Source organism: Hemitrygon akajei, chromosome 10 (genome assembly GCF_048418815.1).
Source record: "Hemitrygon akajei chromosome 10, sHemAka1.3, whole genome shotgun sequence".
Classification (NCBI taxonomy): Eukaryota; Metazoa; Chordata; class Chondrichthyes; order Myliobatiformes; family Dasyatidae; genus Hemitrygon; species Hemitrygon akajei.
Window position 1 is genome coordinate 49255200 of NC_133133.1, and position 23804 is coordinate 49279003.

Sequence of the window (23804 nt, forward strand, 5' to 3'; positions counted from 1 at the left end):
CTTGTAGAAAGAAGCTGCCTCGTAGCCTGTTGGTCCTGGCTTTAATGCTGCCAGGAAGCAACTGAAACAGTTCATGGTTGAGGTGACTGGTGTCCCCGATGATCTTCACCTTTATGCACCTGCTGCTGTCAATGGAGAGAATCTGCAGGAAATCAAAAGATATGGACATTGTATAGGCAGAAGGGAGTAGTTTAGTTCAGGGGTTGCCAACCTGGGGTCCACGGACCCCTTGTTTAATGGTATTGGTCCATGTCATTAAAAAAAAAAGTTGGGAACCACGGGTTTAGTTACACGTTTGATCACCAATTTGGTTTGTGAGCTGAAGGGCTTGTTCCTGTACTGTACTCTTCTACGTTCCAAGGTCATTGTGAGCTGCTTCCTTGGTGAAGGTACTCGGATGTTGCACAGATGGCTGCAAACCCAAATAGGAATCTGCTGGAATTTTCCAAGCATGCATTTATTTTGTAGTGAATTCATTGGGAATAACTCTACCTGAAGGTAACTCGAGCAGCAGAATTTGTTTGAATATAAATGCAGCTGTGGAACTTTTACTAATCCACTCTCCTCCTTACACCTAATATTAACCACAACCTTTATATTTTTGGGATCTGGGTGTCCATGGCAACATGAACATTTATTGCCTCAAGAAGGTTGTGATGAGCAGCCTCCTTGGAGAACTTTATTGAGAGTTCCAGGATTGGGACTTCGTGATGCTCAAGGATCGACATATCATTTTGAAAATTGGGGTGGGGGGTGTGCAGTGATGGGTTACTCAGCTGGAAGTGCTGCTGACCCCATGCACCTGCCCTCTGTGACTTGTTTATTAGTAGAGGTCATGGGATTGAAAGGTGCTGCCAGAGTAACTTAAGCAAGTAACTGTAGTGCATTTTGTACAGGTAAGCACTAGAGACATGACGTACCAGTAATGGAGAAAATGAACACTTAGCATGTTTGATGTGGTGCTAATCAAGTAGACTACTTTATCATTGAGGGCCTTGAGCTCCTTGAGTATTGATGGTGGTGCATTCATCCAGGGAATTGCACATCCCCTTCATAACTTGGATTTCCAGAAGACATTCGAAAAGGAGCCGCATAGAAGACGACTCCATAAGATGAAGGTGCATAGAGTTGGGGGTGATGGTTAGAGGATTGGTTAACTAATAGAAAGCAGAGAGTTGGGATACATGGGTGTTACTCTGGTCGGCAATCAGTGGTGAGTCGTGTGCTGCAGGGGTCAGTTCTAGACCTGCAGTTGTTCATGATATATATTACCGATGGAAGAGGGGACTGAGCGTGGTTTGCAGATGATACTAAATTGAGTGACAAAGCAAATTGTGCAGAGTCTGCAGAGAGATATATAGATAGGTCAAGTGAGTGGGCGAGGGTCTGGCATATGGAATACAGTGTTGTTAAATACGAGGTCATCCACTTTGGAGGAAAAAATGGAAAAGATTATTATTTAAATGGTAAAAGATTGCAGCAGGCGATCAAGAAGGCAAATGGAATGTTGTCCTTCATTCTAGAAGGATTGAATTTAAGAGCTGGGAGGTTATGGTGCAACTGTAGAAGGCCGCACCTCAAGTACAGCATACAGTTCTGGTCTCCTTACTTGAAGGATGTACTGGCTTTGGAGACGGTGCAGATGAAGTTCTCCAGGTTGATTCCAGAGATTAGAGGGTTAGAATATGAGGAGAGATTGAGTTGCCTGGGACTATACTCGCTAAAATTCAGAAGAATGAGAGGAAATCTTATAGAACTGTATAAAATTATGAAAGGGATAGATAAGATAGAGGAAGGAATGTTGTTTCCACTGGTAGGTGAGACTAGAACTAGGAGACATAGCCTCAAGATTTGGGGAAGAAGATTTAGGACGGAGGTGAGGAGGAACTGCTTTTCCCAGAGAGTGGTGAATCTGTGGAATTCTGTCCCAATTAAGCAGTGAAGGCTACCTCAGTAAATATACTTAAGGCAAGGTTGGATAGAGCTTTATCTAGTAGGGGAATTAGGGGTAATGGGGAAAAGGCAGGTAGGTGGAAATGAGTCCATGGTCAGACCAGCCATGATCTTATTGAATGGCGGAGTTCTTATTTCTTATGTTCAAATACTAGAATGTATTGCCTTGCTATCTATCGATTTCAGAATACCAGAATATACCCTAATAGTGCGTTGATGTGAAGGGCAGTCACTCTCACCTGTGGAATTCTGCTCTTTGATCCATCAAATCAAGTTTAATTGTCATTCAAACCATATATGATGCAGCCAGATGAAATCGTGTTCCTCTGGGGCCAAGGTGCAAAAACATACACATGCATTCAAAATGACGAGAAAGGGCAGAAAATAAAGAACATACATTTTTAGACCAAGTCGCTGAGCAACAAGTCCCGCAAATTGAAGGTTACCAGCAGGCCAGCCTGTAATTCCACTGATCCACCACTGGAGGAAGCACTGGGAGAGACCACCCAGAACCAAGCCTGGACACCATGCTTCAGCCCAAGCCTGAGGCCAAGTCCTAGCTACCACCAAGGGTACACTGCTGCCTTGCCACCTGTGCCCCCCACCAAACAAGGGAAGCAGGTCTGTGCAATCAATGTCCAACAGGGTCTTGCAATCACAAAAAAGTGGCCTAGACAATCACTCACGGTTTTACTACATACGGCCTTCGCGCCAACTTGAAGAACTTCAGTGCCTCTGAGTAGCAGGCAGCAATACGGTCTCCACCCAGGTCAGCTCTTTCAAACCCAGTCCAGCTTCTCCTGCTGCCCGACGGCCGGACTCGAATCCCCTTGAGACCAATACTGTAATGAGGTCTATGCTGAGAGACCATGGCAAAACCCAGCTGGGTCCTAGTAGATAGAATGTTGTTGTCTAACTTATGGCAGCTTCCTTCATTTTGCTGTTGATTGATAGAATACCAGACTACAATAAAACCAAGCTGGATTTGTTCAGCTTTTTATGAACAGGATGTACCTGGATAATTTTCCTCATTGTTGGGTAGATGCCAGCATTGTAACTACATAGGAGCAACTTGCCTCCTGATGCAGGTTATTGTTAAGTACAGATCTTCAGTGCGACAGCTGATATGTTTTCTAGTTCCAGAGTCGTTGCTGTATCCAGTGCACTCAGCCTTCTCACGAAGAGTGAACTAAATTGACTGAAGATAGACATCAGTGATGGTTGGGACAGCATGAAGAACCATTTAGTAGCTGTTCTGGATGAATGTGGTTGGAAACGCTTCATCCATTAGTATTCATGTTCTGGGCCCTGCAATGTTGAGGGTGGAGATATGCATTGAGTACCCACCTACTCTCAGCTGTCTAATTGTCCACCAGCAGTCACAGCTGCTGTGCTATGATTTCAGCTTTCGGTTATGAAATTTCAGCTTCACTGTTTAGCATTTATGTATTCCTGCACTGCAGCTGCTTTATACCAGCACCTCATCATTTTTATTTTAGATCTACCTTGTGCTGCTTCCAACATGCCCTTAGTCAAACAAAGGTCAAGCACCTGGCTGCCAGAGTGAGGCGTAATTTGAGTTGTGGAGTTTTGATTACCAGTAACTAAACTGAAGTGGCTTCAAATGTGCTTCACGTAATGTTGCTTGAATTTGCCCCAGTTTGCAAAGGTGAAAGTTCATTATTCATCTGGGCCGTCTTGTGGATCTGATTCTTAGAAATTTGACTTGGCCAGCTTATCCATCTGAAATATGTGAGAAAATGTTCAATATAAACAGTTTCAGGAATTGCATAAATCTCCTCTTCATGGATATGCTGAAGTCTCCTAGACCATTGGAATGTGGACTCTATTAAATAGATTTCAGGTTTAGCAAGCAGTTGTGTCTCTTAACGGCTGTGTCCTTGTACTGAGGAAAGCCCCTGTTTGGACTGAGTTCAAGAATCTATTTTCCATGGTTTGTTTGAATTCTGGTATAGTTTTGTGTTGAGTTTGATTTTCTTATTCTTGGGAGAATGAGGAAACTGAATGTCTCCCTTTACAAGGGGCTCTGTTCAGGGTTAGCAGTGAGAGACGCATTGCAATGTGGTTTAACTCATATGTAAAGTTCGAATGTTTTAACCTGGTTGTCTTTCACATCCTACTGACCATGATTTGTATTTCTCCATTTATGCAGTTAGTTTGTTTGGCTGGTAATTAACACAATCGGCGATGGTATGCAAAGCCTTGAAAGACATTGGGATCCCAGTTCCTGCACTCGCTCTACTCTTGCCAGGCACCAGTTGCTGAACTGGCTTAAACGTTTCCATGTTCACTGTTAATTTAATAATACTATTTTACATTGTGATTTCTAAAAATGTCAATTAAATAATTGTTTAATTACATCCAGTAGACTGAAAAATCTGTAACTTGGGCACTACCAAAGTCCCAAGCATGCCTGATTAACCGAGTTTTACTCCTATCTTCAGTCTCTCCAGCTTTTACCTCAATGCTGACACTAGGAGGCAGTCTTGCTGCTCTGCCTCTGCTAAGTTTATTGGGCAATGATTGTTAATGTGCTTATTAGTCTTTTGTCTGTTTTAATCCAGCTATACTATTTGCTGTTTTATTTGTTGCATTCATTGTTTGAAAATCCTGATCTATCCCAGCTTCATTTTAGATTCCCTGTGGTCTATTTTAACATCGAAGATACTGTGACATAATTTTCTCACCTACCTTCCATTTATAATAATGCTGGCATTCTTATTCATGATGTAGCCTTGTTGCTGGCCAGATTTGTTTAGCCTCTGCATCCAACACATCATCCTCCAAAACTTCTGCCAACTCCAGAAAGTGATACTATCACAAAACATATTTTTACCTCCCCCCACCCCCCGTGCTGCTTTCTGCAGGAATTGCTCCCTCTGTGATTCCCTTGTCCATTAGTCCTTCCCCACTAATCTCCCTCCCGGCACTCATCCCTGCAAGCGGCCAAAGCACTGCACTTGCCCATTCGCCTCTATTCACAACCCCAAGCAGTCCTCCTTCCAGGTGAGGCAACACTTCACCTGCAAGTCTGCTGGGGTTGTCTATTGTGTCTGGCGCTCCAGATGTGGACTCTGTACATTGATGAGACCCATTGCAATTTGGGGAACTGCTTCGTCAAGCTCCTCTGCTGTATCCACCCAAAGCAGAACTACCCGGTGGCTAAGCCTTTTAATTCTAATTCCGTTTCCAATCCGACTTGTCAGTCAATAGCCTCATTGTGCCAAGATGAGGCCACCCTCCATCTGTGTATTCCATCTGGGTAGCCTACTACCTGATGGCATGAGTGTCGATTTCACCTGGTTTAAAAAAAAATTCCCTCCCCCTCCCCTCTTATGCTTCCCACACTGTCTTTTTACCTCTTCTCATCTGCCTATCACCTCCCTCTGGGCTGCTCTTCCTTCCCATTCTCCCATTGTCCACTCTCCTCTCCCATCAGATTCCTCCTTCTCCAGCCTTGATCTGTCTCACCAACCTGGCTTCACCTATCACCTTCTAGCTAACCTCCATCACCTCCCGCCACATTTTATTCTGGCGTCTTTCCACTTCCTCTTCAGTCCTACCGAAGGGTCTCGGCCTGAAACGTCGACTGTACTTTTTTCCATAGATGCTGCCTGGCCTGCTGAGCTCCTCCAGCATTTTGTGTTTGTTGCTTTGGATTTCCAGCTTCTGCAGAATTTCTCATGCTTATGTTTACCTCACTTTAATATTTTTCATAAAATATCTCTTCCAACTTGTAAAATAGTTTATTGCAATTCTATTTTTGTTATACATAAATAGGTTATCTCTTATATAAGGGTACTAAATTATGACAAGGAATTGTATTTCCAGCTTTTAAAAAAAAATCTTACCCTAGCTCCTGCAATTTAAATATTGCTGCTAACAAGTTAAGGGTTAAACCTGAGATTTTGTGATTAGCACTGGTTACATTTTGGAGCTGCAGTGATTAAAGAAGCAATTAAAAGTCTTTATTTTATCACATCCACTGTGTTTAAAAGTTATTTTGCATTAAGGGCTGTATTCTTCTATATAGTTATTCTGACATTATGAGATGAGGATTCCTGAAACTAATATAATAGCTGTTTTTTTAAAAATCAGAATCAGGTTTATTATCACTGACAGAAGTAGTGAAATTTCTTGTTTTGTGGCAGCAGTAGAGTGCAAGACATTAAAAATGAGAATTAAGAAATAAAATAAATAGTACAGAAGAGTGAGGTAGTGTGCTTGGACTTTTCAGAAATCTGACTGGAAGAATCTGTTCCTAAAATGTTAAGTGGACTTCTTTGGGCTCCTGGACCTTCTTCCTGATAGTAATGAGAAGAGAGCATGTCCCAGATTATGAGGTTCCTTAATGATGCTGTTGGGGTAGTGCAATCCGCACTGGTCAGTGGTCCCAGGTTCAAATCCAGCTGGCTCCTTGCAAGCTTTCCATCCGTGCTGGGTTGACTGTTGAGCTAGCAACTTGGCCTCATTTTTTAAAAAAACAGACAAAATTGCTAAAGGAACAGCAAGGTTGCTGCCAGATGTGCTGCAAGTCACAGAACGGAACAGCAATGATGCACGCTGATTTATTGAAGATGCCCTAGCTGGTGGAGAGGCCTATTTCCCATGATGGAGCTGGCCAAGTCTTCAACCCCTCTGCAGCCTCTTGCAACCTTTTGCGTCGGAGCCTCCATACCAGGAAGTGATGCAGCCAGTCAGAATGCTCTCCACAGTGCATCTGTAGAAATTTGCGAGACCAACGTTCAAAGTGTATTTATCATCAAAGTACATATACGTCACCATATACAACCCTGAGATTCCTTTCTGTGCGGGAACGCTCAATAAATCCAATAACCACAACAGAGTCAATGAAAGACCACGCCAACAGTGTGTAAAAGACAGCGAACTATCCAAGTACTGTACAAAAAGAAAGGAAAAAGTAAAAATAATTGTAACCCTCTCACCAGGGCTCGTATGCAAAGTTGACCTGTTAGCTAACTGCTAACAGCCACGTGACTCAGCGGTGAGAAGGCCACCTTTCATAAGCAATATAGGTCTAGGGTCAGTATAATTTAGGGTGCAACCAAACAGGAAAGTTGGGATGTTCCGATTAAAAGAACCTCGATTTGAGCAAATGCTGTGAAAATACTGTTCATACACAATTATCGGTAGCCCAGAAAACTAGCAAATCGTACACTGACATTAAATTATTCAGAAATATATTTACCAAATTGACAGTTACAGAGAAAAATAAAAGGGCCCATTACAGTTAAATTCACGTTGGAGCTTATTTCTGTAGTCGGGGGTGTATCACTTTACTTGCATGCTGGACTCTCAGTCTATGTGAAAGCACTCGTCCCAGCCTGAACTTCCCTCAAAGACCATCTCAAATTAACTGGCTCTGTCTGGAATATTGGCCCTTCCTCCTTGGAGCCATTCTTCTGCACAAAGCACTTATTACAATGGGGACTACCCTTCGAATAGCATTCTGCGGCATCTTCCCTTGTGCCCTGCTTAGCAGCTCCCACCAAAAAAGACCCCAAACCAGACTACTGTCCTTCTGAAATCTCCTGCCCGGCTCTCTAGAACCTTCTCTACAATCCCACAATCCTGATCGGCTAAGTTGGACAAAATGGCTCTTATCTTTAGTTGAAACCAAAACACACTTTCCAGCAGGACACACTGCTTTACAGAAAACTGCTAACATAAAATACCTCACAGCATAGCAGTAGAAATCTTAACGACATACATAATAAATCAGCAATAAATATCGAAACATGAGATAAAGAGTCTTTGAAAGTGAGTTGTAGGAACAATTCAGTGATGGGGCAAGTAAAGCTGAGTGAAGTTATCTCCTCTGGTTCAAGAGTATAAAAGTTCCTACACTTGGTGGTGTGAGTCCTAAGGCTCCTGTATCATCATCTTGGTGGCAGCAGCGAGAAGGGAGCATGACCAAGCTGGTGATGGATGCTGCTTTCCTGTGACGGTGCTCTGTGTCAATGACCCGAGACGGACTAGGCCATAGCCACTACTTTTTGTAGGATTTTCCTTTCAAGAGTGTTGGTGTTTCCATACATTGTGATGCAGCCAATCAATATATTCTCCACAACACATCTGTAGAAGCTTGTCAAAGTCTTAGATGTCATGCCAAATCTTCACGAGCTTCTAAAGAAACTAGAAGTCTTTGGTGATATATCATATCTCCTCAGACTCCTAAAGAAGTATAGCTGCCTGCATGCCTTGTTTGTGATTGCTTCAATGTGTTGGGCCCAGGATTGATCTTCTGAGGTATATTTAAGTATTCATGTCATAATTTGTAATTGGAATGAGACAAAAGCTTGGAATGACGATTCAAAGGATTACACTAATATTCCCATATTTAGGGTTTGATGAAGGTATATTTGATTGAAGTTGTATTGCTGGTTATGGTCTGCACTTGGAAAGTAAATTTTGCAGATTTTTTTCCTTTGGTGAGTGAAAATGAAGCTAGGATAAGTGAAACTATAATGAGTGACATTAGTTAAATCAGGAAAATGTAAGTTAGTCAGAAGACAACCCATGATTTGTTCATTTTAGTTACTTTTAACTGTTCATTTTGTTAGATTCAGACCCAGGACTGCTGGCTTGGGGCCACAGCTTAATTGAACTCAAGTCTCAGTTCCTTTTGGCCGTGATGACAGCAGCCCTCTTCATTTCTTACATTCTTCTGGGCGACAGGAAGGGTTTGCATTTATATAACTTTTCACGCTTTTTTAAAAACCTTTTCCGGACATTGTTTCCTTGTTGTTTCTAGCTCGGTTCCTGTATTACAATAGGATTTTTTTTTAAATGGGCTCTAATATGATCATTATCTGATTTGGAACCAAATGTGATGAAAGGGTGAAATGGACTCAGTTTAAAAACAGCGAGGGAAACTCTTTTGTTTTATGCACAATGATTGGCTGAAACAAGCTTGCAAAAAAAAAGCCTCGATTGTTCTGCAAGTTTCCCGTTTGCTGCTCGATGTTGTTCCAATCGAAGAACCAGAGTTACCCAGTTGAATTCTTTCTGTGTTATTTTGCCGTTTCAATATCCCTGTCTCTGGCTTGTGGTTGAACAGTTCCCTCCAAATTTCTCAATATCAGATTATATATCCTCCGGTGGAAATCCTCTCAGTGGAATACAGCAGCCTTCAGGGTGTGCAGTTCATGAGTTTCAGAGGGAAAGTGCAAAAGATAATGGTTTCTAGAGTTGGACAAGATGTGTGAATGAGTTGCAGGACTACGAACAAGCTGGAGTCTTGTGGAATTTTGCTGTACTGCCACTGTAAGTAGAGCCAGCATCAGAGAATTATAGTTTTCAGTGCCGAATGCAAGTGCAGGGATCAACACAAAGCATCATCTTCACTTGTATTTATCTGGGTTGCCATTAGAAAGTTTATTTGTCCTGTTCATTCTTAAGATGAATATTTTCAATTTGTTATTTTATACAAAGAAAGTTCTACCCTTTAAAAAAAATCTTTCAAAGTATGTTTCATGAATTATGTGCCTGAAGTGCTTTAAGTTAAGTCCATTGCTATTAATAGTGTGTTTGTAAGTGGTGTACGTGGTCAGTGGTGTAATGGCATCCACACCGGGTTTCAAGGTGAGTGGTCCTGAGTTCAAATCTGGCCAGCTCCTTCTACGCTTTCCATCTGTACTGGGTTGCATGGCACGCTAGCAACTCAGCCTTGTAAAAAAAAAACCAGACAAATGCTAAAGAAATGGCAAGGTTGCCGCCCGATACGCCACAAGGCGTGGAAAGAAGAAACATAAAGTGATGTTTGTACTACTATTTTCTTAAAATTATCAATCATCAAAAAGTATAATTGTACACTTCACACTGCAAATTTTGGGTTGTTGCTAGAGGAAGCTTTTTTTAAGCTATATATTGCAGCAAGATTCTTGTGGTTACAAGTGTATCATTGGTAAATGTATCACACAAATATTGAACAAGAGGAAATTCTATTGGTTCAAATGTGATTTTATACAGTCCAGATAAATATACTGCAACCAAAGACTTTGACATTTTGTCGCATTCGTTCAGATCTTTAAACAAAATCTTCAATGGGTTCATACACATTGAATTTTATTTAATGCAGTAGTTAACATGAACAAATGTATTTTTCAAGTGCACTGAAGTAACAATGTTTCTGCTGAATTACTCAGGAATTACAGGCAAAGATGTACAGTACCTTCAATATAGGGTACATTTGTAAATGCTACTCAGTCAGCTGCTCTGAGTAATCCAATTCGGCAAATCATAAAGTTTGTATCTTCTGGTTTTCCTCAACAAATGAAGTGCACAATAGTTTTCACTTCAGTGCAAAAACTTAATTTTCAGTTTGTATTTTGCTCAATGATTCCTTCTATAGAAAGACCAGAAAATAGTGTTGGAAATGAGTGATGAAAGCTGGTCAATGCCTGTTTAACTTGTATGTTTTTTAAAAATTTAAATCTGGAATTTTTTTTTTAAATGGTAGCTGCATTGCTTGGGTCCTTAAGAGTAAAAGGCCTGTGATCCTTGCCTCGTCTAGTCTATTTGTGCCCCAAGTCCAGTAGAATTATAGTTGACTTCTCTCTGTACCCTGCAGTAGCCCTGAAAGTCAGTAATTGTATTAAAAATGATTCCTAAAGATGGACTACCTCAGAGCAGCAGTGGCTTTGTGTCGAGTTCATTTCTCTAGAAGCATTAAAAACATAGATTAAAGATTTGTGTGTCTCATAAAGCTGCAAATTATGGTGCCAGAGAGCTGGGTACAATCCCAAGCTCGGTTGTTGTTTGTGTGGAGTTTTCTCTGTAACCATGGCTTTCTTCTGTGTGTTCCGGTTTCTTCCCACATCCAAAAATGTGCTGGTTGATAGGTTAATCAGCCACTTAAGTTACCCCAGTGTGTAGGTGTGTGGTTGATTCTGAGGCTGAGTGGCAATGTGGAAAGAATTAGTGTAAATGGGTGGTTACTGGTCAGTGAAGACTGTGTGAGCCAAAGTGACTGTTTCCACACTACATCTTTCCATAACCCTAAGGAGCATCATTCAAGAGAGGCACACATTCATTTACTATCATTGCCACCAGTGGTTTCTAGGCCTGCGTTAAAAATATCTGAGGTACACTGGAGGTTAATTCACTGACAGAAAACAAAAATATGGATGCTTGCACAGCCTTCTGTCAAATCCTTTTTCGCAAATGTTGCAGCAGTGATTCATCTATCCAATTTTTCTGAAGCTACATAAAACAAGTTAGCTGAAGTGGTTAAATCAGCGAGGCATCATAACTTGTAATGTATGCTGCAGTTGCCTGCCAAAGGAAAGACAGTACACATGGGACAGTGATCAGTTCTGTTTCATGAGTGGAGAATGTACTGCTATTTTGGATTATTGTGGGACTGTGTTGAAAAAGATTACAGTTCACAAATGAACTATAGTGTCTGCCCAAGCTACTGGGCCTGAAAACTAATAATGAAGTCTTCACAGTAGATTTTAATGCCATCTTTTCAAATATCTGTAATCATTAAAGGCAAAATGGTAACAAGCTCCAAAATAGGTGAAACATAAAATTGAGGATCAGCATGAAGCATTTTGAGAAGAATGGGTTAATGGTGGATTGTCAGCATGTAACCAACTTAACTGAATCTATTGGACAATGAAGATTCAGTATTGATGAGGGTAGAACATTTGATAAAGAATACAAATGATGTAGCAAGGCATTTGACACAGTTCCACTTGCCACTTTTATCACTCAGGTAAAAATCAATGAGATTTAGGCACTTGACAGGTATAGAGGAAGCAGTCTTGAGGGAGGAAAATGGGATTTGTTAGAGCAGGGTTTCCCAAACTTTTTATGCTGTGGATCGCTACCTATTCGAGGGGTCCATGAACCCCAGTGTAGAGGTACTGAAACGTCAGCATTGTCACGGGCTGGTGTCTGGGCTGTGTGACTATGTCTTTGACTTGAATGTAAGAGCTACGGTTAATGAAGTTCGTTGATCTTATCAGTATTGCTAGAGAGAAGAAAAAGGTTGGAGGCCTCGACTCGACTCTCTGCTACTGCCTATACCAGCTGCAAAGTGCGATGCAGCCACTTGTCAAAGCTACTTCAAAAAGAGTCCTCAGTCTATTGCCAAACAAGACAAGGGCAGTAACCATTTAGATAGATAGATAGATACTTTATTCATCCCCATGGGGAAATTCAACATTTTTTCCAATGTCCCATACACTTATTGTAGCAAAACTAATTACATACAATACTTAACTCAGTAAAAATATGATATGCATCTAAAATCACCCTCTCAAAAAGCATTAATAATAGCTTTTAAAAAGTTCTTAAGTAGTTTACTTAAATACATTGAGTCCTAACCCCGGCACTTTAACATATCTTACTCCTGGTGGTTGAATTGTAAAGCCGAATGGCATTGGGGAGTATTGATCTCTTCATCCTGTCTGAGGAGCATTGCATCGATAGCAACCTGTCGCTGAAACTGCTTCTCTGTCTCTGGATGGTGCTATGTAGAGGATGTTCAGGGTTTTCCATAATTGACCGTAGCCTACTCAGCGCCCTTCGCTCTGCTACCGATGTTATACTCTCCAGTACTTTGCCCACGACAGAGCCCGCCTTCCTTACCAGCTTATTAAGATGTGAGGCGTCCCTCTTCTTAATGCTGCATCCCCAACACGCCACCACAAAGAAGAGGGCGCTCTCCACAACTGACCTATAGAACATCTTCAGCATCTCACTACAAACATTGAATGACGCCAACCTTCTAAGGAAGTACAGTCGACTCTGTGCCTTCCTGCACAAGGCATCTGTGTTGGCAGTCCAGTCTAGCTTCTCGTCTAACTGTACTCCCAGATACTTGTAGGTCTTAACCTGCTCCACACATTCTCCATTAATGATCACTGGCTCCATATGAGGCCTAGATCTCCTAAAGTCCACCACCATCTCCTTGGTCTTGGTGATATTGAGACGCAGGTAGTTTGAGTTGCACCATATCACAAAGTCCTGTATCAGTTTCCTATACTCCTCCTCCTGTCCATTCCTGACACACCCCACTATGGCCGTGTCATCAGCGAACTTCTGCACATGGCAGGACTCCGAGTTATATTGGAAGTCTGATGTGTACAGGAGAACCATCTCAAAGTACTTCTCCAAGTCAACATCGCTGTACCTTAGATCATTTAATTACTGAATCAAAATCCTGCAAATCCCTGCCTGATGGTGTATCTTTAGCACAAGGATTGCAGAGGTTGAAGGTGACAATCCATGGCCACCACTTTAAAGGTTTTTGTGAATAGGCATTAAATACTGGCCTTGACGTGCCTTGCTTAAACAGATAAGAAAGAGGAGAAAGCTGGAATAGTCCATTGAGTCCCATGAATCAGCTCCACAGTTCAACATTATTGATCCAATACCTCTAAAGCTATTTCTGGATGTCTGCAAAATCTTTGATTCCTAGTACAAGTTGAGTACCCCTTATCCAAAATGCCCGACTCTGGAAGTATTTTTCAGATTTTGGATTTCTTTCAGATTTTGGAATATACTGTATAATGAGATAGCTTGGGATCACCGTCATTACTGACTGAATTTATGTGCTACTGGTAAGCAGTCTTTGTCTTACACATGTTCATCACACGTGTACTGATGCAGACATTCAGCATGTTAGATTTTCTTAAATTTCTGCAAACAGCCTTCTGAATATTCAGTTACCTTCAATTTTCAGTTTGTTGTGATAATCTTTGCTTGTTTTGTAATCAGCATACTGTTAAGCGGTGTATGTTCACTCTGAGGCTGACGAATCTACTCTTTTGAGATTTTCACAATCAAGGTGTTCACTTTTCACCTGATGCAGTGTTTTTCTATTTTTCGTTAACTTCTGTTTATCACATGTATGAAGTCACTTCTCAGAACTGTCTGGCACGCAGAGACCTGTGTATCGCCTGGGAACCTTCACAACACCTTGCAGAATTTTCCGTTTGTGATGTCATGTCAGCACTCAAATAATAATAATAGTTTGGATTTCGGAGGTTTTTGTATGGCTGGAATTTCAGATAAGGGATACTCAACCTGTAAATGCTGAAATCTATCTATTTCAGTTTTAAATGCTGCCAGTGACTGAACATCCTCAAGCCTCATTATGTTATGTGCAGTTCTTCATTTTCACAATTTGTGTGGCTTCTATGATTGGCTCAAGACTTGAGAGAAGCTATGCTGCCTGAAACTTTTAGATGTGCAGCATTTAATTTTTCCCCCCACATGTATACATCAAGGTTGTTTAATGTCATTTTCTGTAGACAAGAGAACCAAATCATTATTAATCTGAATCGATGCAGCACAGAAAACACGAAAGGTAAAGAACACAATCATAATAGAAAATGCATTAAATATAAGTACTTAAGACAACTTGTATACGTTGATTGTATGCCCATAAGGCGATGCTAGGCTGTACAGGTGTGTTGATCGGTCGTGCTGCTTGTGGAAAGTAACTGTGTTTGAGTCTATTGGTCCTGGCATAGATGCTGCGTAACCTCTTCACTAATGGGAGTGGGACAGGCAGACTGTGAGCAGGGTGGGATCCTTCATGATGTTACTGGCCCTATTCCGGCATCTTCTGTTCCAAGCAGTGATGCAGTTTGTTAGGTTGCTCTCCACCACGTATCTGCAGAATGATGTGAGTGGATGTGCAAAATCCAGCTCCCTTCAGCCTCCTCAGGAAGTAGAGGCATTGATGAACGTTCTTGTCTGTGTAGGATGTGTTCTGGGATCATGAGAGGTTGTGTTTGATGTGCGCTCCCAGGAGTTTGAAACTGCTTGCCGTTTCCACCTCTGTGCCGCCCGTGTAAAGGGACAGGGGTGAGTGGTGCGAGTTCCCTTGAAGTGATAATTATCATCTTTGTCTTGTTGACATTGAGGAAGAGGGTATTTGTCTGGGACTCTGTCTTAAGCTCTTCCACTTCCACTGTTGGTTGTTGATGAGGAACCCTACCATTGTTGTGTCATGGGAGAAACTGACAATGTGATTGCTCGGGTGTTTGGCCATGCAGTCGTGTGTGAGCAGAGTGTTCAGCAATGGGCTCAGCACACAGCCCTGGGGATGCACCCATGTTGGAAGGAGGAGCGGTTGTGCATCCTGGTTATCTGTTCATCAGGAAGCCCAACACCCAATTACGCTGTGGTGCATTAGCCCTCGGGTAGCAGTTTGCAAAGGAATACGGACAATAATCTGTTCCCAGATACTGTGACTGATTATTTGGCAGCAGCACACTTTGTAGCTCTGCTGTCATTTGGGGCATTTGGCCTTGTGTCTGGGAATGTTAACTGTGTGAAACTGAATCTGGTAGTTTCTCCTGGTGACCCCAGAATGTCCAGCAAATATTTCATAAAATGGATAGTGTGGCATTGTAGCACGAGTAGTTCAAATCTAGGCTTCTTCATCCTGCCACCCCCCACCCCCGTCCCAAAATCCCAGTAACCAAAGGGGATGATGCAGAATGATGTAAGTATGGATGTACAAAGTCCAGCTCTCTTCAGCCTCCTCTAAGTAGAGTCATTGGTGAGTTTTCTTGACTGTGTAGGATAAATTGAAGGTGTTTTCCTGGCCATGGCGAGCAATTAGCTGGTGCCACAAATTGAAAGCTTACAGGTCAACTTACAAAGAAAATTGTCAAGGAAAAGTAAAATTAGATGTTCTTCAGAATAAAGGGAAAACAAACTATGTCATGTCATAAATCAAGCCATGTCAAATCGAGTTCTTCAAAACATTCAAGGGATTGTCAAAGAGCACTGATGAAATCAGCACAATCTGTCTCTGTGTTCAAAATGTAAACTGCAAGGCAAATGTTTTTGTACACACTCCCAGAGGGAGTTTAAGAATTCTTGCTATGCTGCTATTTCAACATAGGTCACACAAAAAACACAATGTTTCTTCATTTTATGGATAGGAGAATTGCAGGAAATAGTTTGAGTTGGGCAGTTGAAACATCCTGTGTGTAAAGTTTGAAAGAGGCCAGAAATTTGCACTGTTTTCTTAGGCTTTGCATTAACATTGAACTTCCAAACACACAATTCTTTCCCCACCTTGCAGGGAGTTTGCTTCCGAAACTTTGTTTAAAAATAACATATTACTGTTGCAGATGATAACTTTTTCTGCTGTTTAATTAAACTATCGTAAATGACTTTAGATTGCAAAATTTATTTGAAAATAATTTTGTGTGGGCAGTTAACACTCTTCATTGCAAATGGAAATGATGATCTGGCATTCTGTCATGGATCAAAGAAAGCTACCGCAGTTATTATTAAATCCAGTGAATAACGCTAACAATTTTAGTGTATACATGGTAGGTGTTTGTCTACAATTGGGCATAGAAATGAAAAAAATCTCTAATTACTATCAGCCTGCATGTGTTACTCTGCATAAGCTTTGAAAATGGAAGGATTTAGAAAGGATTTTGTTCAGCATTTTATAGTGTAGAGCTGTGCAAAAGTGATACTACGCTGTTAGAAAAGCACTGGGGACTCCTAGGATATTACATCTATTTATATCACTGTGCTTTATGAAGGTCTCATAAAGAGTAAAAAAAAAGATTTTTAAGAATAGTTCAAGGGATGAGGGATCTCAGCTACAAGGTTAGATTAATTGAGCTTAATGTTGCTTTCTGAACTAAGGTGATGATCACAAACAATAAAAGCTATAGGAGGAGCATAAGCAAAAAGCTTTTATAATGGCAACAATTAAAACTGGCTCTTGAAGGATGTCCATTTAGAACATAGATGAAGAATTTCTTTTGCCAGAGGGTAGTGAACCTGTGGAATTCAATGCCACTGATGGCTGTGGAAGCCAAGTCATTGGGTACATTTAAAGCAGAGGTTCACAAGTTCTTGAATATTAGGAGTGTCAAAGGTTGCGGAGAGAAGGCAGAGCAATGAGTTTGAGTGTGACAATAAACCAGCCCTGATGGAATGGCAGAGCAAACTCTAAGTGCCATATGGCTGAATTCTGCTCCCATGTCTTATGGTCTTGTGAAGTGCTTCTTAAAAGTATGTGGTAAAAGTACATGAAAACACAAGTATAATTAGAAATACAGAATTCATGTTCTATTCAATATTACGGCCAGTAATTTCTTCCAGCCAGGGACACGTTTTATGACTGCACCTGTACTGTTATGAACTTCTGTTCCTTGAAGTACAAGCTCTGAGGAATTATTAGAACTGAGTTTTATACTAAGCGGTCAAGCTGACTTTAATATTCTGAAATTCATTTTTCAGAGTAATATACATAATATTTGACCCTCTTCAAAGTTAAATGATTCTTACTGTAAATAACTTTTTGACATCTATACTATCTAACTCGGTAACACCTTGCTGGCATTATCTATGTTATTTTGTTTATCTTCAGGAACCCAAATTTGTCCTTCTATTGTGCTTCTTTCCTATGATTTCTTCACTGGGAAGAAGCACAACTAAAAATTCCTAGAATGCAAGCCTTCTTTTCATGTAACAACATGAAAATTACATTGTTGATATTTGGTCTTTATTGTGTCTTTTATTATTTGTATGCCAAAAGAATGCTGTGGATTCCCTTTTTTGTTGGTGGCTAATCTTTTAATCTTTTCCAGTACACCATCTTTGCCTCTCAGTTTGCAATTCCACTCAGATTCTTTTGTAATCGGCTTGATTCCCACTGGTATTTCAATCCTGACCCTTGCCATAAGCAATCTCTTTTATTTTGCTTTATCTGTCTCTGTATCTCTTTCATTGTCCAATTTGTTCTTTCTTTGTTCCTCATGGGAATTTGCACCAATGATATGTGCGCCATCTTTATAAAGGCAGCCCATTGTTCTGATTACAGGGTTTCAAACCAAAACTTTGACAATTCCTTTCCTGCTACTGGTGTTGCTCAACACGCTGAGTTCCTCTAGCTAGCAGTTTGCTTGTTGCACCATTGTTCTGCTATAATTTTGCTTCTCAGCTTCTGGTTCCAGTTTACCTGGGCCAGATCTGCATTTGTCCCTTTTAAATTGCCAGTCCTCTAATTAGTGCTCCTGCTTTTCTATTATTGCGAACCTAAATTGTGTGGTGATCATCATCTCCTAAGAGTTGCTCCACTGAAACTTTGTGGGCATGACCCACCTCATATGACTCATCAGATGTGGTAATGCTATTATTACTGGGCCAGGAACGTTCTGCTCTGGAAAATTAGCCTAAACCGATATTCTGTGGTTCCAAATAGTAGGCCCTCTATTGATTCTGGTCGACCTTGGATTTTATGTCCTAGCTGTCTATGCAAGCCAGGGCAGTAGGAAATGAAGAGCAAGCTATTGCCCCTGGTAGCAGGCTCCCCCTCTCTATGCAGCTTATGAATCCAAAGAAACAGCAGAAACCGATACAGTTTTGCGCCAGCAGATTTGCAGGAATTGGCAATCGGCATTGAACTCAACTTAAGACTTCCTTAAGGATTGTAGCTCTGGATTCTTCTCGGGGTTTGCTCCTGAAGCCTTCTCCTTGAGTCAGTGTTGCCACAAGGCAGTGGAGGGTTGAGATCAGAGTTTTCCTTTTCCTAGATGAGCTGCCAACCACAGCTGATGAGCCCCATCTGTCCAAAGTGTCTTGTTTTAAGGCACCTTTTTAATGACCTGCCTTTGCCCCTTCTTCCGTCAGTAGAAATGGTTCTGTTGAACTTCGTAGCTAAACCACACGTGAGGGCCAGGGGCTGGACCTGGTTGCCAGAGGCTTTTTGAGATTTGTGCCATTCAGAGCATTTGGCAGGTAGTGGGAGCTTATCTCTCTACCACCCCCACCTCCCAGCTATGATAACCTTAAGGAACTGGTTCCTATATTTCAAATATAGTTTGATAAATTACTATTTTTTATGTTCTTCATAGTTGGCGCTAACATGCTTACTGCAACAAATTTTCTTTGTTTGACAGAGAATCTCAACTGAAGGACTATACATAAAACATTGTGAAAACAAGCTGTCTTTGTAACTTACTAAATAAATGTGGTGTCAGATAAGGTATTGAGTTATGAGAATCATAAAAGTTGAATGAGACATGGCAACCGAGCACCTACGCTCCGTCCGTCACAATAGACAGGACCTCCTGGTTGCCACCCACTTCAACTCTGCCTCTCATTCCCATCTAGATATGTCCGTACATGGCCTCCTTTACTGCCATGATGAGGCCAAACTCAGGTTGGAGGAGCAACACCTCATCTACCGTCTGGGTAGCCTCCAGCCTGGTGGTATGAACATTGAATTCTCAAATTTACGGTAATTCCCTCCCCCTTCCCCTATCTCAGGTCCCTCTCTGCCTCTCTCCCCTTTCAACTTTCTGCTTCTTTATCTCTACAGTTCTTTCATGCTTATCCCTTCCCCCTCCCCCCTTTATCTTTCCTCTGATTGGTTTTCCACCTGGCGCCTCTGGGCCCTACCCCCTCCCCTATCTCTATTACTGGGCTTCAGCCCTCTCTCCCCCCCCCCCCCCCCCCCATTCCTGATGAAGGGTCTCGGCCCAAAACGTTGGCTACTCGTTTCTCACAGATGCTGCCTGGCCTGCTGAGTTCTTCCAGCGTTGTGTACGTATAAAGTTGAATGATCTTGGTGGAAGTCCTAATTGTGTTTATGATGGTTAGCTACAGTAGATGTTAATGAGGGAGAGGCAAAATCAGTTGGATTCCCTTCACTGGCACTGTCTAGAGGCTATTAATGAAACATTGAAGGATGTTGCTTTCCATTTTAGAAAAGCCTATAATGAGAATCAAGTTTATTATCACTGGTATACAGTATTGTTCAAAAAAACTAATTCTGTCAAGCGAAGGTGCTTTCAAAAATAATGAACTGAAATGTTTCTAACTGTCAAAAAAATTACCATAAAGAGCAGCAAACAGTAATACACTAAACCAAGTCAATATTTGATGTGATCACCGTTTGTCTTTAAAACTGCATCAATTCTCTTAGTACACTGTCATGCAGTTTTATAAGAAAATCAGCATTTTGGAGAACTTGCCACGGTTCTGCAGACTTTGGCTGTCTCACTTGCTTCTGTTTCTCCGGGTAATCCCAGACATCCTTGATGTTGAGATTAGGGTTCTGTAGAGGCTGTACCATCTCAAACCATTTTTAAAAAATACCCAGGGTGCCTCTGACCTTTGTACAGCACTGTACGGTACATCGTGAAATTTGTTTTGTGGAAGCATTGTGTAGTGTGAGACATAAAATTACTATAACCTAAATACAAGAACATTTTACTACGCAAAATAAATAAAGCAAAAGAGAAATAACAAGATGTGGTCATGGGTTCATGGACCATTCAGAAATTAGATAGCAGAGGAGAGAAGCTGTTCATGTATTGAATGGTGAGAGGCTTTAATAATGGATGCCACCTTCTTGAAGCACCACCTGTTAAAGATGTCCTTGATGGCATGGAGAGTCTGTCCATACTGGAACTGGCTTAGTCGATAGCCTCTTGCAATCCTGCCCATTAGATACTCGTTACCAGGCTGTGATGCAACCAGTAAGAATGCTCTCCTTTGCCTACCTGTAGAGATTTGTAGGAGTCTTTGGTGAGACACCAAATTTCCTCGAACTCCTAATGGTGAAGAGTCACTGGCATGCTTTGTAATTGTAACAATGTGCTGGGCCCAGGATAGATCCTGAGTTATTGATGCCCAGGAACTTGAAGCTGCTCACCCTTTCCACCACTGACTCCCTCAATGAGAACTGGTGTGGTCCTCCCAACTGCCCCTACATAAAGTCATTAACATTCACACCAAAGTTTATAGGTGAAGAATGTATCTAGGCGGTGTGGCAAAATGCTGCCAGTGCATGTGGAGTTGTATCATCATGAGAATTAACTTGGCGAACTTCGGGAAAGGTGTGAGATCTGTAGTAGACCAATATTGTGGTTTTTTAAAAAGCTCTAATACATTATGAATGTAACTTTAAGATGTTTGATAGGACCTACACTATTCATTGTTTTGTGCTTGGTCCCTTGTTACTCTTGGCTGGATCCTGTTCCAGAAAAGAAATATATTTCCATTAGTAAAACATCTTTCTTGTTTTCAGAATGTTCCAAATTCTTCTCTGCTAATTTAAGTGTAATCATTGTTTTGTAGGCAGACAACATCTACAAATGCTAATACCATTATCATGTATCTGCAGCTTACATTTGTGGGTTTTATTTCTTTCAGAAGAACTGGTCCTGGGATAAGACCTTACACATGGCACTTGGCCAAGTTATCAGAGGCACAGCCTGAGGCCACTACGATGCCCTATTCATCAGGGTCTCTCAGTTTGTCATGGCATTCGGGATATGATTCCAGGTGAGTTTATGTGACAGTTATTGTATATGACAGTTAGAATTGCTGATGAGATAGGAACGAGATGTGTGAAAAGTACTAGTTATACTCATTTTTTCCCAAGACATAAGAAAATCTTCAGCTCAGATCAGGGTCCAAGTCCGCTAATCCAAGCTAGCATGTTAATGGAAGAGCTCTAGTAAACTTAATTGCCTCTGGGCTTATGTAGGGGAAAAATCATTTGGAATTTCTACTTGTGATTGATTCTCAGAGACACATGTTAAATGTGCCCATGTGAGTGTTTTAGGGTTGATTAGATTTGAATATGATGATATTTGCTTGAGTGAAGAATGTGATTTGTGTATAGCATTGGGAATAACCAGTGCTGTAGAATCGGAGAGAAAATCTGCAGATGCTGTAAGTCCAAGCAACACACAATCAGATACTAGCATGTGACTTTGTAAAAGAAAAGAGAAAGAGTAAATATTAAAACAAGAGTATGGCAATGCTGAAAATTTAATGTTTCTGTAATTCTATTCTTTGTATGTTTATGATTTGTTCTGTGATGACTGCTGATTAACAGGAATCATTCTATGTATTCTAATTACACTGGGGCCCAAAGTCTGCAGTCCAGCCAAGAAAAGTATTTTGCTGGAATTTATGTTAATATCTCATTTAATGATGCTAGTTTTAGCTTCTCAACTACATTAAGCATTTGAAATCCAAAGTTTCATGCTGTTCTTTAGTATAAATATGTGCATAATGAATTTTACTATTTAGTTTTCTTACCCCGTGGAGGATAAATATTTATTGCACAGTTCTTTAAACAAATTTGTGGGTTTTTTTTGTTTCCTCTGTCTTTGTTCTTCATTGTGTCGTTGTCTCCCGCAGCAATATAATTATATACATATAAATATACAAAAAGATAGAAGCCTCCAGCCGGTCCATCAAGCACAACTCTTCAGTGATAATGAAACTACGTATCATGACTATCACAAGATGAAGAGAGAATATCAAATTTTGAGATTCCCTGGGCTAAATACATAGAATAAATAAGATTTACAGTACAAAACGGACCACTTAGTTCAGCTAATCTTAGTGCTGCCCTGACTTAATTACATGAATACAACCTATTATTTACTTACTTGCGTATTTAACTGCTTCTACTTAAAGGCATTTAAATTACACACCACTTACCATTCTCTGGGTAAATACGTTTCGCTTTTCACTTGATTTATTCCTAGTTACCTTGTATTTTTTAAGAGTCTATTCTATTCTCTTCTTCCAAGTACCTTTTATCTACCCCCCCTTAACAATTTTTACTGCTGATGTTTTTTTCCCATTATCCATCCATTCCTCAGTAAATGAAACGAGACCCCAACTTGCTATAGGTGCTTAGGTAACCGTGATTCCTTAGTATCTGTTGGACACCATTGGATCAGTTCATGACTGATGTGTAGCAGAATTTTGTAAACTCTCCTTAGTTCTGTATTCTCTTAAAAATATCAAAATAGAAAATGCTGGAAATGCTTAGTGGGTCAGGCAACATTTATAGAAAGATAAACAGGTAATTTCAGGTTTAAAAACTCCCCTTTCCCAAATCTGATGAATGTTAACTGTTTCTTTTTCCATGAATACTGCCTCACATGTGTAGTTATTCTGATATTTTATGTTTTTATTACTGTAACCATTAATACTCTTCCGTAGCCTTTGAGAAAATCAAGTTTAAATAAATTAAAGATGCAGGTAAGATTAAGCAGGCAAAGTACATAATGATTCCTGTTTGGGAGGAGCGTGATGGCTTGATTGGTTGAGGAGTGTCATAACTAAAACCTCGCACACAACAAAACATGGCATCAAAGGTTACGAAGAGAAGGCTGGGTACTGGGGTTGAGGAGGTAGTATAAAAGGGTCAGCCATGATTGAATGGCAGAGCATACTCAATTCAATAGGCCAGGTGGCCTAATTTTGCTGCTATATCTTATGGTGTAAGACCACAGAACTGATTGTGGACTTGAGTTGGGAGAACACACCAATCCTCATCAAGGGGTCATTGGTGGAAAGAGTAAGCAGCTTTCAGTACTCACCTAGGTGACCAATTGCCCTCCTAGGTGTCAACATCTCAGAGCTCCTATCCTGGCCCAACACTTTGATGCAATCACAGAGAAGACACAGCAAACTCTTACTTTGTTAGGAGTTTGGGGAGGTTTGGTATGTCACCAAACACACTTGCAAATCTCTGTAGGCATGCAGTGGAGCAAATTCTAACTGGTTGTATCACAGTTTGTTGTGGAGGCTCCACTGTGCAAGATTGCAAGAGACTGCAGAAGCCGAATGCAGCCAGCTCCATCACAGGTACTGTGTTATCCCACCTCTGAGGATATTCTCAAGAGGTGGTGCCTCAAGAAGGTGGTATCCATCATTAAGGTCCTTAACCATCTAGGACATGCCCTCTTCTCATTTCTACCATCAGGGAGGAAGTACAGGAGCCTGAAGACACCACCACCGCCCCTCAACTCAACAATTCAAAAAAAGCTTCTTCC

General features: G+C 41.0%; 1 protein-coding gene across 4 annotated transcripts in view; it reads left to right on the forward strand.

The window, feature by feature from the left end:
* The window catches only part of LOC140734363 (uncharacterized), a 140896-nt gene that overhangs the window by 72450 nt on the left and 44642 nt on the right, over window positions 1-23804 (forward strand). For 3 of the 4 annotated variants that reach the window (XM_073058228.1, XM_073058229.1, XM_073058230.1), the window contains exon 3: window positions 21154-21285. In XM_073058228.1, coding sequence (XP_072914329.1) covers window positions 21154-21285 — 132 coding nt within the window. Of the gene's footprint in view, window positions 1-8977; window positions 9262-21153; window positions 21286-23804 lie in introns of those variants that run through there. The other variant, XM_073058231.1, reaches the window with a different exon arrangement.